The following is a 12,741-nucleotide window of genomic DNA, read 5'->3' on the forward strand; positions in this document are numbered from 1 at the left end:
GCAACGGCCATAAACTTTGGCTTTATGAGATCACAAACTGACTCTAATATTACTATTTGCAAAATATATTGATTGAACCCATCCTGCCAATACATTAACGCCCATAATAAAATCTGGTTTCATGGCAATTTGATCTTAAGATAAAAAAAAAAAAAATACACTTCCACTTCCTTACACACAACCAAAGGAAAGAACAGTTTATGTGACAAAATAAACATATAACACTTTAAATGTTTTCGGAAGTATTTTTCCTGTTTGTTCGTTTTTGTCAGGGGTGTGATAGTCAGCTGAATGGAAATCTGACTGCTACAAGACATGCGCCAGTGTTGCATGCTGAAGTAGAAAAGATCATGCAGCTGCCTTATAAAGCTATTCCCAGGCAAAGAATCCCTCCGGGCAACTTCATGAATGTTCCCAGTAATGCAAATGGAAGCAATTTAGAGTTTTCACTCCACTTAACAAGAATGTTTTTTCTGGTAGATGAATCACTAGATGGCAGTATAACATAATGAGACAGCTAGCAAGTATATAAAGTTACAAGACGCTGATGCACTCATAGAAGATGGTGTGTGCATATGTATATATATATATATATATATATATATATATATATATATATATATATATATATATATATATATATATATATATATTTCTCACTCATTCACATTTGAATGAATGAATGAATGAATGAATGTGAGGAAGTGCTATCTTAATCCCAGAGCAAACACTATCAAACATCTCACTCATCTCTCCTCCCTGGGGGGTAACCAATATGCTAGAGAGGATTACATCAGGGAAATCAGAAGAGTGCACATTTGCGCATCACCCACTGACACTGTCACACCAAGAACAGACACTACTGGGTTAAGCCAATTGACCATTTACATGGCTCTCAGCCTCTCCCTTTGGCCTCACTCGATTTTCTCCAACTGTTCACGTTCAGTTCTGATGCTGTTTGCAAATGTGTGTGTGCATGTGCATGCACGCGCGCGCGCGCGCGTGTGTGTGTGTGTGTGCATAAAAGCAGACAGAGAGAAGATACGGAAACTAAAGGTAAATATTTGATGATGGAGTAAAGAAGAGAGCATATTGCTATATCTGTTGACAGATCAATACCCAGTCAGTTTAAATAGTTTTTTGAATGAATGATTTTGGTTCATTCTTTAGCTGAACCAAAATCACTGAACTTCCTTAAAAATGTGAACTTGTGAAGGGTTTTTGCTGTTTCGAACTGTAACTGCTCCTGCTTCATCCAAATCCACAGACATACATTAGGTCTCTGAGCTCTGAACACTTGGCCATGTTTTCTTTCTCCTCTCTGTCTCTTATGGGAGCTATGCAGCTGCTGTTGCTTGATGAACTGGACTGAGTGAAGGGAGTGCAGAGGACAAGGCCGGTGTATGCATCAATAATGCATGTCTTTTGGAGGCCACCTCAGGACAGAGGCCATTTTTAAAAAGGGCGCTTTAAAGGTGCTCCACAACCGAGTCATGTACAGGAACTTATTAAAAATAGAAAAAGTGGTCGAACAAAACAGCCAGCTTCAGCTGAGGGCCTCTACCACATGAGCCAGTTATTAACAAGCAAGGTTCATGTTACACGAACATCTTAACTAAATGCTCTCTTAGATGATAAACTGTGAAGGATAAATTTGAAACAGGAATTTAAATGAAATTTCTTTTCTCCTTTTTTGTTTTTGTTTTTGTTTGCAGATGCTTAAGCTCCCCCCCCCAAGAGCATCTGTACCAAGTAAAACCTTTCAGCTGGAATCCTAATGTGTGTTACAGAAGGTGGAAAGTGTAAAATGATAAGTATACATGCAGTCATGCAGTATGTAGTTATATTATTTGAATACAGAATGTAGTTTTGTTTGTTTGCCTAAATTTATGTATGTTACATTTTTTTATTCAATATTCTATGGACTCTCTGATATAGACAAAGTACATGCTCTTAAAAGGTAAATTTAAAGTCGACTAATCCAAAGTGCAATTTTTACTCCAGGCTCTATTTGCTAATATGTCTATAAATGTTGGATGTATCGCCATCTAACTGGTTGAACTATAAATCAACTCTAGTGACCCCAGATAAAGGTTGCTTATACACCCACGTCAACTTGAAATCCAGCCGAAATCGCTTTAGGATATATGAGTGAGTCCAAAATGGGAAAGTGATCGCTTATGGCATGCAACATGGTGGGATGCGCTTCTCCTCTTGCAAGGATTTAATGGCAGATTCAGGCCTGGTTGCCGTAAGCATTTCACTGTCCATTTACAGTGAACCCTTCTCTGTTGCATACTTTCTGTCCCCCCTCCCCACCTCCTGCTCTCCACAATAGGGGAGTTAAACTCTAAAAGGCCTCGCTCCAGCGGACACCATTATTCTCCCCTCTCTGTGACCATCACTACCAGTTCCCCTATTTCTCAAAGACTGGTCAGTCATTTGGCTCCTTGCCAGTCTCTGTAAAATTCTGGGTATCAGTTTTGAAAAATTAACTAGGGATTGGTGATTCCATTACAGTCCCTGGCATCCGAATCCTTGAGCATTAAATGCAGTGTTCCAACATTGTTTGACTTTCACGCTATTAAACTTTAAAGACTTCACTGGCCTGCAGGGATGTTCATGCCTACCGTGACATCAACTAGAGCGCAAGGAAGGTGCACTGATGGGGCAGTTTGCCTTTCTGATGTATACTGATAATAAAATTGTTGTAACAAGAGACATCTTGTTACAAAAATTCCAACACAACATTTACATCAACAATTAAGACATAAAGCACTGCAGCAGTTGTGATAAACTTTGTTTAAATTCAAGAGAACCTTGAATTTTGGTGCCTTTTTTCTTCTTCTTTGGAGGTGCTTGACAAAAAGGTAACCAAAGCTTGGGGTTATTATTTTTTTAATTTCACACGATTCCTCTAGATGGCAGTCAAGGAACACGTTTGGCCCTCCGCTCAGCTCTTCCTGGCCACCGCTTTCCACTCACAGTATGGACTTTTCCTCTGGTCGGCTGTTTGAGAGGGGGTCGTTGGCATCCAGGTTAAACCTTTCCAAAGCTTTGTAAATGGAGGTTAAATTGATAAGGACACCCAGGCATCAGTCAATCCCCGACCTTTTGTTCGGTACATGGGCACAAAAAGGAGGCGTGTCACCGGGCAAGCTTTACTAAAGCTGATGCTTTTATCGTGTTTCACATATTAGTCACATATGCTAATCGTTTATTGCTCAATATATATTTGTATAACTATAGCCTCTTTGCGCAGACTCTTGTGAGCTGATGTCTCTGTTTCAAAAGCAGATATAGGTTATATAGGACACTGCATAGTCGGGTCAGCGTTACCATTTTATTCTTTTAGCTTTATTTCGTCAGAAATACCCCAAACACTTTGAGCTCATCAGAGTAGACCCAGCATCTTTAACTTAGATATCAGCTTTTAGATATACAGTGTCGCTTTGACTAAATTGCTTTCTCGTCATTGCTGGTTTTGGAGCACTAAACAAAAACACATGCCAGAATTGTTTTTGTTTTGATTAGCTTTTGAGAGATGTGCGTCAAAAAGACAAACCGTTTAGTTTAGCCTATGATGTAAAGTCCCTTGTGTGGCATTAGGCCGAAATAGAACCTCGTTTACGGTTAAAAGGGACAGATATTTTTTTCATGCATTGCCATCCCAAAACCTTAGTGGTTAAAGAAAAGGTTGGGAGTGTCGGCCTATGAGGTGTCTAAGCACAGCGGAACCGGGTGTCTGTGTCCAGGTTCATTCAGTGCTTTCAGCGGCCGACCAGTGGGCAGGAGCTCCAGCTGACAGACAATAGCCTTCAGCATCAGACCAGGGAACAATCACCAATTCATGGAAGGAAAGGGGTGGGGGGAGTAAAGAGGGATGTGTCACCGAAATGTACCAAGACCGAGAGTACATACGGGAGGAGTGTGTTTCACAAGTTTCTTGCGAAAAAAAAACAAAACTAAAAATCCAGTATTATCATTATTATGATTTTAACCGAGCACGAATGAGGGGCAATTTAACCCTTCGGTGTGCTGAAAGACAAAATAAACCAACTCACCCCCTCTTTAATTTGTGGCACATGATGTGTATAATGTCTGTACGTTCACGGCGCATTTCCCATTGCATGCATCAGTGCCGTGTAGTACCGTGCCATGCTAAGAAGGCCTGAGAACGGCGGTAGAAAACACAGGTGCTGGGGCTCCATTTAAGCTGCTCAGCCCTCTGTCCACTCGGTGTGCACAAGCCGAGAGATCACAGCCTGCACCCAGCGCCCCCACCCCAACACGCACATACAAACAGCTCCATACGTGCCGGGCGTATGTACACGCGCGAGAGGAGTGGGATGGGGTGGGGGGGGGGCTCATATTCGCTTGAGTAAGCTAGATTTGGGTTGCTTTCATGTTATGCTTGTTTTAAAAAGATGAGGCTTGTGCTATAGAAGCCTACACTAATAAGCATTAGACTGGAGTATTTCTTGACACCCTCTCGCCTCACATGCACACTCACTCCTCCCAACCTGACTGTGAAAGAGAGAGTATGAGCCCATCTGCCCCTCAGTAGCCTTCAAATTTAAAAAAAGAAAAGAAAAGAAAGAAAGGGGTGGGGGGACCTTTTATCATTGCTTCTACCTTGTGTGACCTCCAATTTACAATTTAATGCTCAAAAACTTTTTTCCTTTTAATGTTGCTCTCAATTAAAAAGTGTGTGCGTGTAATAAATGACTTGCATGAAGGAAACTCTGTGTGTGTGTGTGTGTGTGTGTGTGTGTGTGTGTGTGTGTGTGTGTGTGTGTGTGTGTGTGTGTGTGTGTGTGTGTAATGAGGTTTGGGGGGTCGGTCAGTTTGCAACAAGCAGCAGGTGCATGGCGCCGGCATTAGTGAAATCAGCACAATTTACGTGCACAGACGCATTTTATCAAAACTACACCATATCAAAATGTCTCGTCAGACCTGCCTGCTTTTAACCACGCAAAATTATAAAACCATCGATCTCATTCACCTATAACCTAATATCAATACAACTGAATTAGCTGAGGGTTTTTTTTTTATTTTTTAATTACTTCTTATCTATCATAACACATTTGTTAATGCTTACATGTATAGGTATTTCTTGTAATCTGTCTATTAAAATGTTTGGAAGGATAGTTGTGTTGAACTGTGATGGTAAGGTGAAAAAACAACGTGTAATCAATGCAGACTCAAAGCATTTGGCCTTTGCAGAGATGGCTAATTGCAGCTAATATTTCACATAAAGACCCGGAAAAAAAGAGAACAGTAGTGCCCCGTCTAAAACACTGAATGGCAGGTCACGGTCATACAACTATAAATTACCACTCGGTCAAGAGGAATGCTGGGAGCCCTGCTTCTTACCTACTGAAGAAAGGAAGCACAAAAAGTTTAGTCCAAAGGCCCCGTTCATTCCTGCACTGACAGCCGTGCGGCTGAGGCTATAGGAAAACTGGTGCTCTTTGGCTGCTGCATGAATACACACCAATAGAAAAGTTGTGTTCAGTTAACCGGTGAAATCCGAGAAAAAACGGGGCAGGGCAAGTATTTCTCACCGCCAACTCCGGTCTAATAGCCCCCTCCTTCCTCTGGTCCCCTATAGTTGCGTTGACAGTGTCTGCATTAACTTCTTTGTACACGATGTTATAGTTGAGAACGAAGGGAAAGTTCAACTCTGACCTCTAAGCGGATCATCGCGACGCAAACAACCATCAGTTCAAACACGAATCAATTGTATTTTGTTCAGAAGAGAACCCGCTTTGCTTTTCTCCCTGTAAAGGCACTTCAAATCTGGAAGCGATCAAAAAATAATCGTCTTTACGTTGTCGACGTTCATGCCAATCTTTTCTATTTCCTTTTTTTTTGACAGACGCAGTATTTTTCCCCACATAAATGCAAATCGACTCCAGGAAGCGAAAAGAAAGGGTGAAAAAACATGTGAATCTCCATTGTTGCCGCACTTGTCTCACATTCTCGTTTACTCTCATGTAAGTATCACACACAGAGATTACTCCTCGCTAAGTTCTTTTGTCTTGTGATCCATATTTGAGTTGACAGATCACGAACAAGAGCTCCCCCACTGTTAATGACCCCAGTGAGCAACAGATAGACTCGCACTTCCAGATCTTTTTTTTCTTTCTTTTCTTTCTGCCGCTCCTCTGGCCTACATATGTTTGCAGCTAGAACAATTCTGTATCTGTTTACATGGCTCTCATTTACATTGTTTAACATGCTCTAATGGAAAACTCACTGAGATTTAATTAATATTGACTTGTTTGTCTGTTGCTCCTATAACACTATACCGTTCAATTATGATGATAGGTCTCTAACACACGATTTGCTGGAGTATTTACTGCAAAGCCTTATAAATATTCTCGTGGTGATTAAAACTGCAAGTATAAGGGCTACGAAGGAGTGTAACTGGCGACTGTAAAGTTTGCATCCTTAGCTCACTTAAAAAAAGAAAAAAAAGAAAAAAACTACTTCAAAAAACGCTTGTATTTCTTTTTAAGTAAGTTAAGTTCATGTGCATAAAACAGCGTTTTCCAGGGCCGTGGGTTTAATGAACGTAATGTTGCGCAAATGAAGCCCATTCATCGCTTGTTTTATATTCATGTGTCCCTATCTGTGGCTCCATCTCTCAGATACAGCCCTAATCCTCGTGTCCTCCTTTGCCGATAAAAATGCTCTTCAGTTTACGATTAATTTAATCTCAATCATAGCCGGGACTTGTCGCAGCCAATAAAACTTGTGGAGTGCGTAAATGGAGAGGCGGGGGGTGCGTGATAAGGTCTGGTGGAGCGGCGGTGCCATGTCCCCACGGTGCTCTTGATAGGGCCTATCTGTCTCTTGCAGGCCGGTTTAAGAACCGGAATGGGTTTAAAATATGATACAGATTTACTTCATCTACGATCGACTGCCAGTGAGTGCGGCTGGAGATGCTTTGTTTTAGCCAAGCGGGGAGCTGAGCCTTGCGTTTGTCTGCGTCATGTCCTCGGTTACTTCAGGATCACAGACCTATTGAGTCGAATGGCGGAGGCTTTTGACACTACACTTGTTTTAGGTCCTGCTTGGTTTCTGTCTGGTGGGGACTTTTGCAGGTAGATAGCTTTATGTGGTCACTTCATCCAGTGGTCTGATTACATTTACTCAGTGTGTAAAAAACAAAACAAAAAACAACATAACATATAGCCCATAACTTTTTTCAAGCCAAATTTCACATTTAGTGGAGAGAATTTCATTAAGTCCAACAAATATCTCAAAAAACTGCTTTTATGTTTTTTACAATCCCCCTGTCATTGCTTTTCTAAATAAAGTCATTAGAAAAACACATTGAAGTAGTTCCATTGGGGGCGTTTTGTGGTGTCTTGGTCTGTATTCAAAATTTAAATACCTCCTCACATTTTCCGTGGGCACACTCATGATCATTTGTATATAGGCTTTCACTTTTTCTTTTTCTTTTCTTTCTTTTTTCTTTTTCTTTTCTTTCTTTTTTCTTTTTCTTTTTCTTTTTCTTTTCTTCTTCTTCTTTCTTTCTTTTTTTTTTTATTTTTTTTTTACAAAAAAAGTAATAAAAAGGAAAGAAATAAAATATCCTGGTAGTGATCTGCGAATCATCTGTAACACCACAGATAATAACGGGTGCTGCAAAAGGAAACTTTAGTTCTCTTTTTAAAATCAGAGAGAAATCTGTCATGATTAAATAAATGGAAGTTTACACTGCTGGAGTCCTCTTCGCAGGTTTTATGCCAGTGTTCAGTTTCTGAAAGTCCTGCGGTTTCTCCGTACCAAACAGTGGCTACTGTCCTACTTTCTGTTACTAAAGACACCACCGCAGCACTCACAGACTCGATTCGTATCACAGAGTTGCGTGTAGCACATTTACATGGGGAGAGCCCGAGCGCTGCTTCTAGGAAACAAATCTCTGAGAAAGTGTTTCCACCAAAACTGCAGTTCGTGCAACAGTGTCCTGTGGCAAATCTGCTCTAGTCTGCAGAATAATTGGTTGGGGATTTGGATGCAAAGGGACTGCAGGAGAGAAAGCCTTTTTTTGGAGGGGGAAATGGTTCTCGTCCGAGGAAGAAAAGCTCTTTTCAGGGGCCACAATGGGAGATTGGGACAGGGGAGGAGTCCCATCGTGATTAGCCCATTTAATGGCGCGTTTACTTAATTTCTGTATTCACTAGCAACGGTAAACAAAAGGGGAAATGGCACTCACATTTTTAAGTGCTGCATGACGTTGACATTTGCCAGAATTTGGAGACTGAGGCAGTCATATAGGCGATTTTGCCTGCATCATATACGTTTGAGCCAGGGGTGTAATCATAAAATAAAGCAGACGTCTTCTTTTGGAAAATAAAATTACAAACTTAAAACTGAATTACAGCGTTGTGCTGCTTTTGTCGCTGCACACGACCAAGCTGTCTACGCCAAGACGATACAAATAATGAAATCCTGAGTTAACACTGTACTTGAAATGAAATCAAACTAATTTTAGGTGAGACCAGCCCCCTGACTGAATAACCTGCTCCGAGGCTGGATAAGCCACGATGAGCATTAATGCTTCCACAATCCAATAATGATCCAATATGAACATGTGTTTAGCCACTTATCACTGTCCTTATCCGTAATCGGATGGAAATACAGACATCAACATGCAAAGAGGTATAGCAAAATGAATAGTGCGTTTGATCTTTAGAGTCGTAACTACAAGACACATAATAACTACGCGATGAAAGGGAAATGACATTGGCAAATGCAAATAAGCGCTCAGAGTGACCCCGGTGGACGGAAGAGGATATATATGTTTTTGGTTTTGTTTCTGTTTTTTTTTTTTTTTTGCCATTAACAACCCACCCATAATCAAAGAAAACCAACAAAAACGCCTACAGCACTTCAGTTTTAAGTTTTGACAAATATTTTATGTAGGAACACCAAGTCAAGAAAAGTGAGGAAGGGATAGAAAAGAGGATGACACGGGGGAGAGCAATAATTATGTACAAGCATATTTCTACACGTATATTACAGACCGGGAGAATGATCGCATTATTTGAGATATACATAATTCAATATAAAATTTCGAAAATAAAATTCTGATACAGTCATAAACGGTTCTGTTCGACATTTTTTGACCATGTACCCCACAGGCAGTGACAGAAGTGTATTAAAAAAAGGTGCTTACGACTTAAAATGATTGTCTGATGAACACAAAGTAAAAACAGGATTGCATCTTGTCTGCATGGCGGCTGCTTCACCGTCATATCATCATCATCACTTGGACTAGAACCGGAGATGGGAAAAGGTGCGACGAAAACACCAAGACGATCTGTTTTATTCCCTCTGATCGATGTTCCTGATGGAAAATCTTGCATTCAGGATTATTTCCCTGATTACAAAATCAAAAATAAAATAAAATAAATAAAAAAAAAACCCATCATGCAAGTAGTCTAGTAGTATGGTGGTGGTGGTGGTGTGGGGGGATGAAGAGGAGGGGGAGGCGTGGGTCCTTTGAAAGCGCTTTTTAATAATAAAAAAACAAAAACAAAAAAAAAACCCGACGTGCTTTTAACTCTTTTTATTTTAATATTTATATCAATCGGTCCTTTTTTCATCCGCGATATTTCATAGTCTTTTTTCTTCCTCTCAGGTCCATTTTCCCTGTAAATATTTCTCTTTTTGTTTGTTTTTGTGTTTTTTTTCTCCGTATCATACATCGCACTCCGAGTCACTGGATGTGACGGACAGGATGGACGTCCCAGTATCAACTCTCTCTGTCATACTGGAAACGCTGGTGGTGGGACTTGCCGCGGTTGAAGGCGACTCTGCCGAGCTGTGAGGGGTGAGACCGGCCTCTGAGAGGGACCTCATACCGGCTGGTCCTATTGCTTGGTGTTGGAGCCTGGAGAAGAAAAGAAACGAGGAGGGGGAAAAAAGAGAAAAAAATGAGAGAAATGGCAATTAGACCTGAGAATGTCCCCCTTCCCCTCCTCCTCCTGCAAAATAGGGGTTCAAACTCGCCTTTCTTTCCCCCTGCCGGCCCCAGGCATGCATGCGTGCTTTTATCAAATAGCCAGCTTTCAGGGGACAAAACACATCACTATTTAGACTACCAAATGTTGGATGAAATGTACTAGGACTGTGTTGTTGTTGTTGTTTTTTAACTTAATTTTTTTTCTTAGAGATCAACGTCCTAGTCAACACTTTGGAATATAACTGATCCATGTTGCCAGTGCAGGAAAGCTTCAAATCCAACTTGCTGTCTTTGATGTAGGCAGTTTGAAGACATTTTCCATTTGGAAATCTGTGTTACTGCTCTGAGTTTGTTCAGCGTTTATTATTATTTCTTCATTCTGCACACGTGTATTCATGCTCAGCAACAGGACTTTGCACGCCTAAAACCCCAAAATAATTATATATCATTGTTTGAAATAAAATATGGGTATTCTCACAACGACAAACTGCCGTGAGCCTTTGGCACAGATGTGTTTTAGTCTGATGGTAGGGGACGTGTATGAATGAGTGACGTCGAGATCCAGGTTACTCCAATCATCCTAAATGTTTATCTCCAATCCACTCATGATAATAACTCCATCGCGTGGGGATAATGTCAGCCTGGAAATATATCTATTCATTTAGCAAAAATATTAGAGTACTGTTCATATGGCTTAGTGCTCTCCAAAGTATTTTCTAATCAATTATGGCATTTCAGTGGAATGATACCACACTTAATGTTATGAATACAGCCCATGTCTTCAGATGTTTTTCTCTACGCATGCTCAGATATCAATAATATCGTTATTATCCTTTGAGATAACCGTTGTGTTCAACAACACTAAGCAACATTTGATGTTAAAACGCTTAATGCTTGCATTAAGAACTTAAATTGGTCAATACACATAAATAAATAAATACATTTACTAAATTTAACAATTTAATATGTGTTTAAATGTAAAGATAAGACGATTTAACTTTGGAATAATTATTTTAAAAAAACTAAAAAAAAAAACTAAACACTGTCCTGTTTTTATTTCAGCTGATTGAAATAATTCACTAGGTTGTTTACAATTTTACAAGCGAAATAGTTGTAAAATTAAACAAATCCTGCAGCGGATGGTTTTTCTAAATATAAATTCAATAATCTTCATATGTTGCAAGAATACTTCCCCTCTTGTAAAAATATAAACAACGTGTTTCTGATTAAAAAGAACTCGGCTCAATTATCTCTTATCAAAATTGACAACAAATGTAGTTTGTGTGTGTATTATTTTATTAGTCAGTTTTTTAAAATTCCAAACTTTAGATTAATTGTATTTTTCATTCTTAAATACAATTTGCATTCAATTTAAAATACATTAAAAAATGATCAATCTGCAAAAAATGTTTAAAAGCTCATTTTTAATAATAATAGTGAAGTTTTTGTGCTTAGGAGAACTCTGGAGATCTACAAAAGGAATATTTTCGACGTTTATCCGGGTTTGATAACAAAATGTCGCCGCAGCGCAGTCCCTCCACCTGACAGCCAGACTTATCTTTTTCCTAGACAGTCTCCAATCGCAATATAAGGCTTTAAAAAGCTCGCATTTTCTTTTGAATGTGCATTAAAGACAAACTTGTGTGCATACTCGTGTTTCGACGGCACACAGAAAAGTCACTAACCTGTTTTTGGCAGCCGCAGCTCTGTCTCTTTGCCTCCGGTTTTTAAACCAGTTTCCGACCTGTGTGGGAGTGAGTCCAGTGGCTTGAGCCAATTCCCTTTTCTTGCTGGGATTTGGATATGGGTCCTGAAGGTACCACTCTCTCAACAGGCTCCGTGTCCGCTCTTTGAAACAGTGCGTCTTCTGCTCGCCGTCCCAGATGGTCCGAGGCAGCGGAAACTTCTTCCGTACCCGGTACTTATCGACAGGTCCGAGGGGACGACCGCGGAGCTTCTCGGCCTCCTGGTAGTGAGCTTCCAGCCACATGGCCTGCAGTTTGCCATGAGAGTCCTTGGTGAACTTGTGGTTCTCCAGGATGTGGTAGAGGTCTCTGAAATTCCCCGTGTGGAACGCCACCACGGCCCGAGCGCGCAGGATGGACTCATGCTTGTTGATCGCCTCGCACGCTCCCGGAGCCACAGGCAAGGACCAGAGGAAGCGGCCCAGCCGTTCGATGTCCCCGGTCTCTTCCAGCGTCTCACAGACGCTTGCCACCTGCTCCGGGGAAAAGTTGAGGGTCGGTAGTTGAAACATGGACAAGTCTTCTGGAGACCTGGTGGTGGGAGCGCTGTTCGCCAGGAGCAGAGGGCGATCAGCGAAGTTTGGCAGGAAGAAATGGGAGGGATAAAGCTCTAAAGGGGATCTGAAAACCATGGAAATGACCTGAGAGAGAAAGAAAATTATCGAGAAAAAGGGAAAAACCGAAAAATACGGCAAGTAAAAAAGATTGAATGATTCAATGGCTATCGCCTAATGACACCAGCCTCATAATATCTCCCCCCTAAATCCGCCGTTGAGTGTAGCATTGAAACATTTTGTTTCCCTTTTCTATTGGTCTTCTTGGTGTCGTTGTAGCGTTGTCATGGCAGCCCTGCCAATCACTGTCAAGCGTGCCAATCATTAGCCAGTACGTAGCGCGAGGCTTTCACCACTTGTGCAGCATGCACGGGGGGTTATCAGAGTCTCCGATCTCCACAGCAACCCTCCCACCGCATCGCGCGCATCAGGCACAAGCCAATGCTCGCCTATCTGCTGA

The 12,741-nt window shown here is 41.0% G+C and overlaps 1 protein-coding gene across 1 annotated transcript; it reads right to left on the minus strand.

Moving 5' to 3' along the window:
* Nucleotides 1-9,641: 9,641 nt before the first annotated feature.
* six3a (SIX homeobox 3a) lies at nucleotides 9,642-12,528 on the minus strand. Its single transcript, XM_040037124.1, has 2 exons — nucleotides 11,668-12,528; nucleotides 9,642-9,910 (listed from the first exon to the last, which is right to left on the minus strand). The coding sequence occupies exons 1-2, from the start codon at nucleotides 12,357-12,359 to the stop codon at nucleotides 9,718-9,720; spliced, it is 885 nt and encodes a 294-aa protein (XP_039893058.1). The 5' UTR covers nucleotides 12,360-12,528; the 3' UTR covers nucleotides 9,642-9,717.
* Between the last annotated feature and the right edge of the window lie 213 nt (nucleotides 12,529-12,741).

This window comes from Simochromis diagramma, unplaced genomic scaffold (genome assembly GCF_900408965.1).
Source record: "Simochromis diagramma unplaced genomic scaffold, fSimDia1.1 OVJJ01000330.1, whole genome shotgun sequence".
NCBI classification, from domain to species: domain Eukaryota; kingdom Metazoa; phylum Chordata; class Actinopteri; order Cichliformes; family Cichlidae; genus Simochromis; species Simochromis diagramma.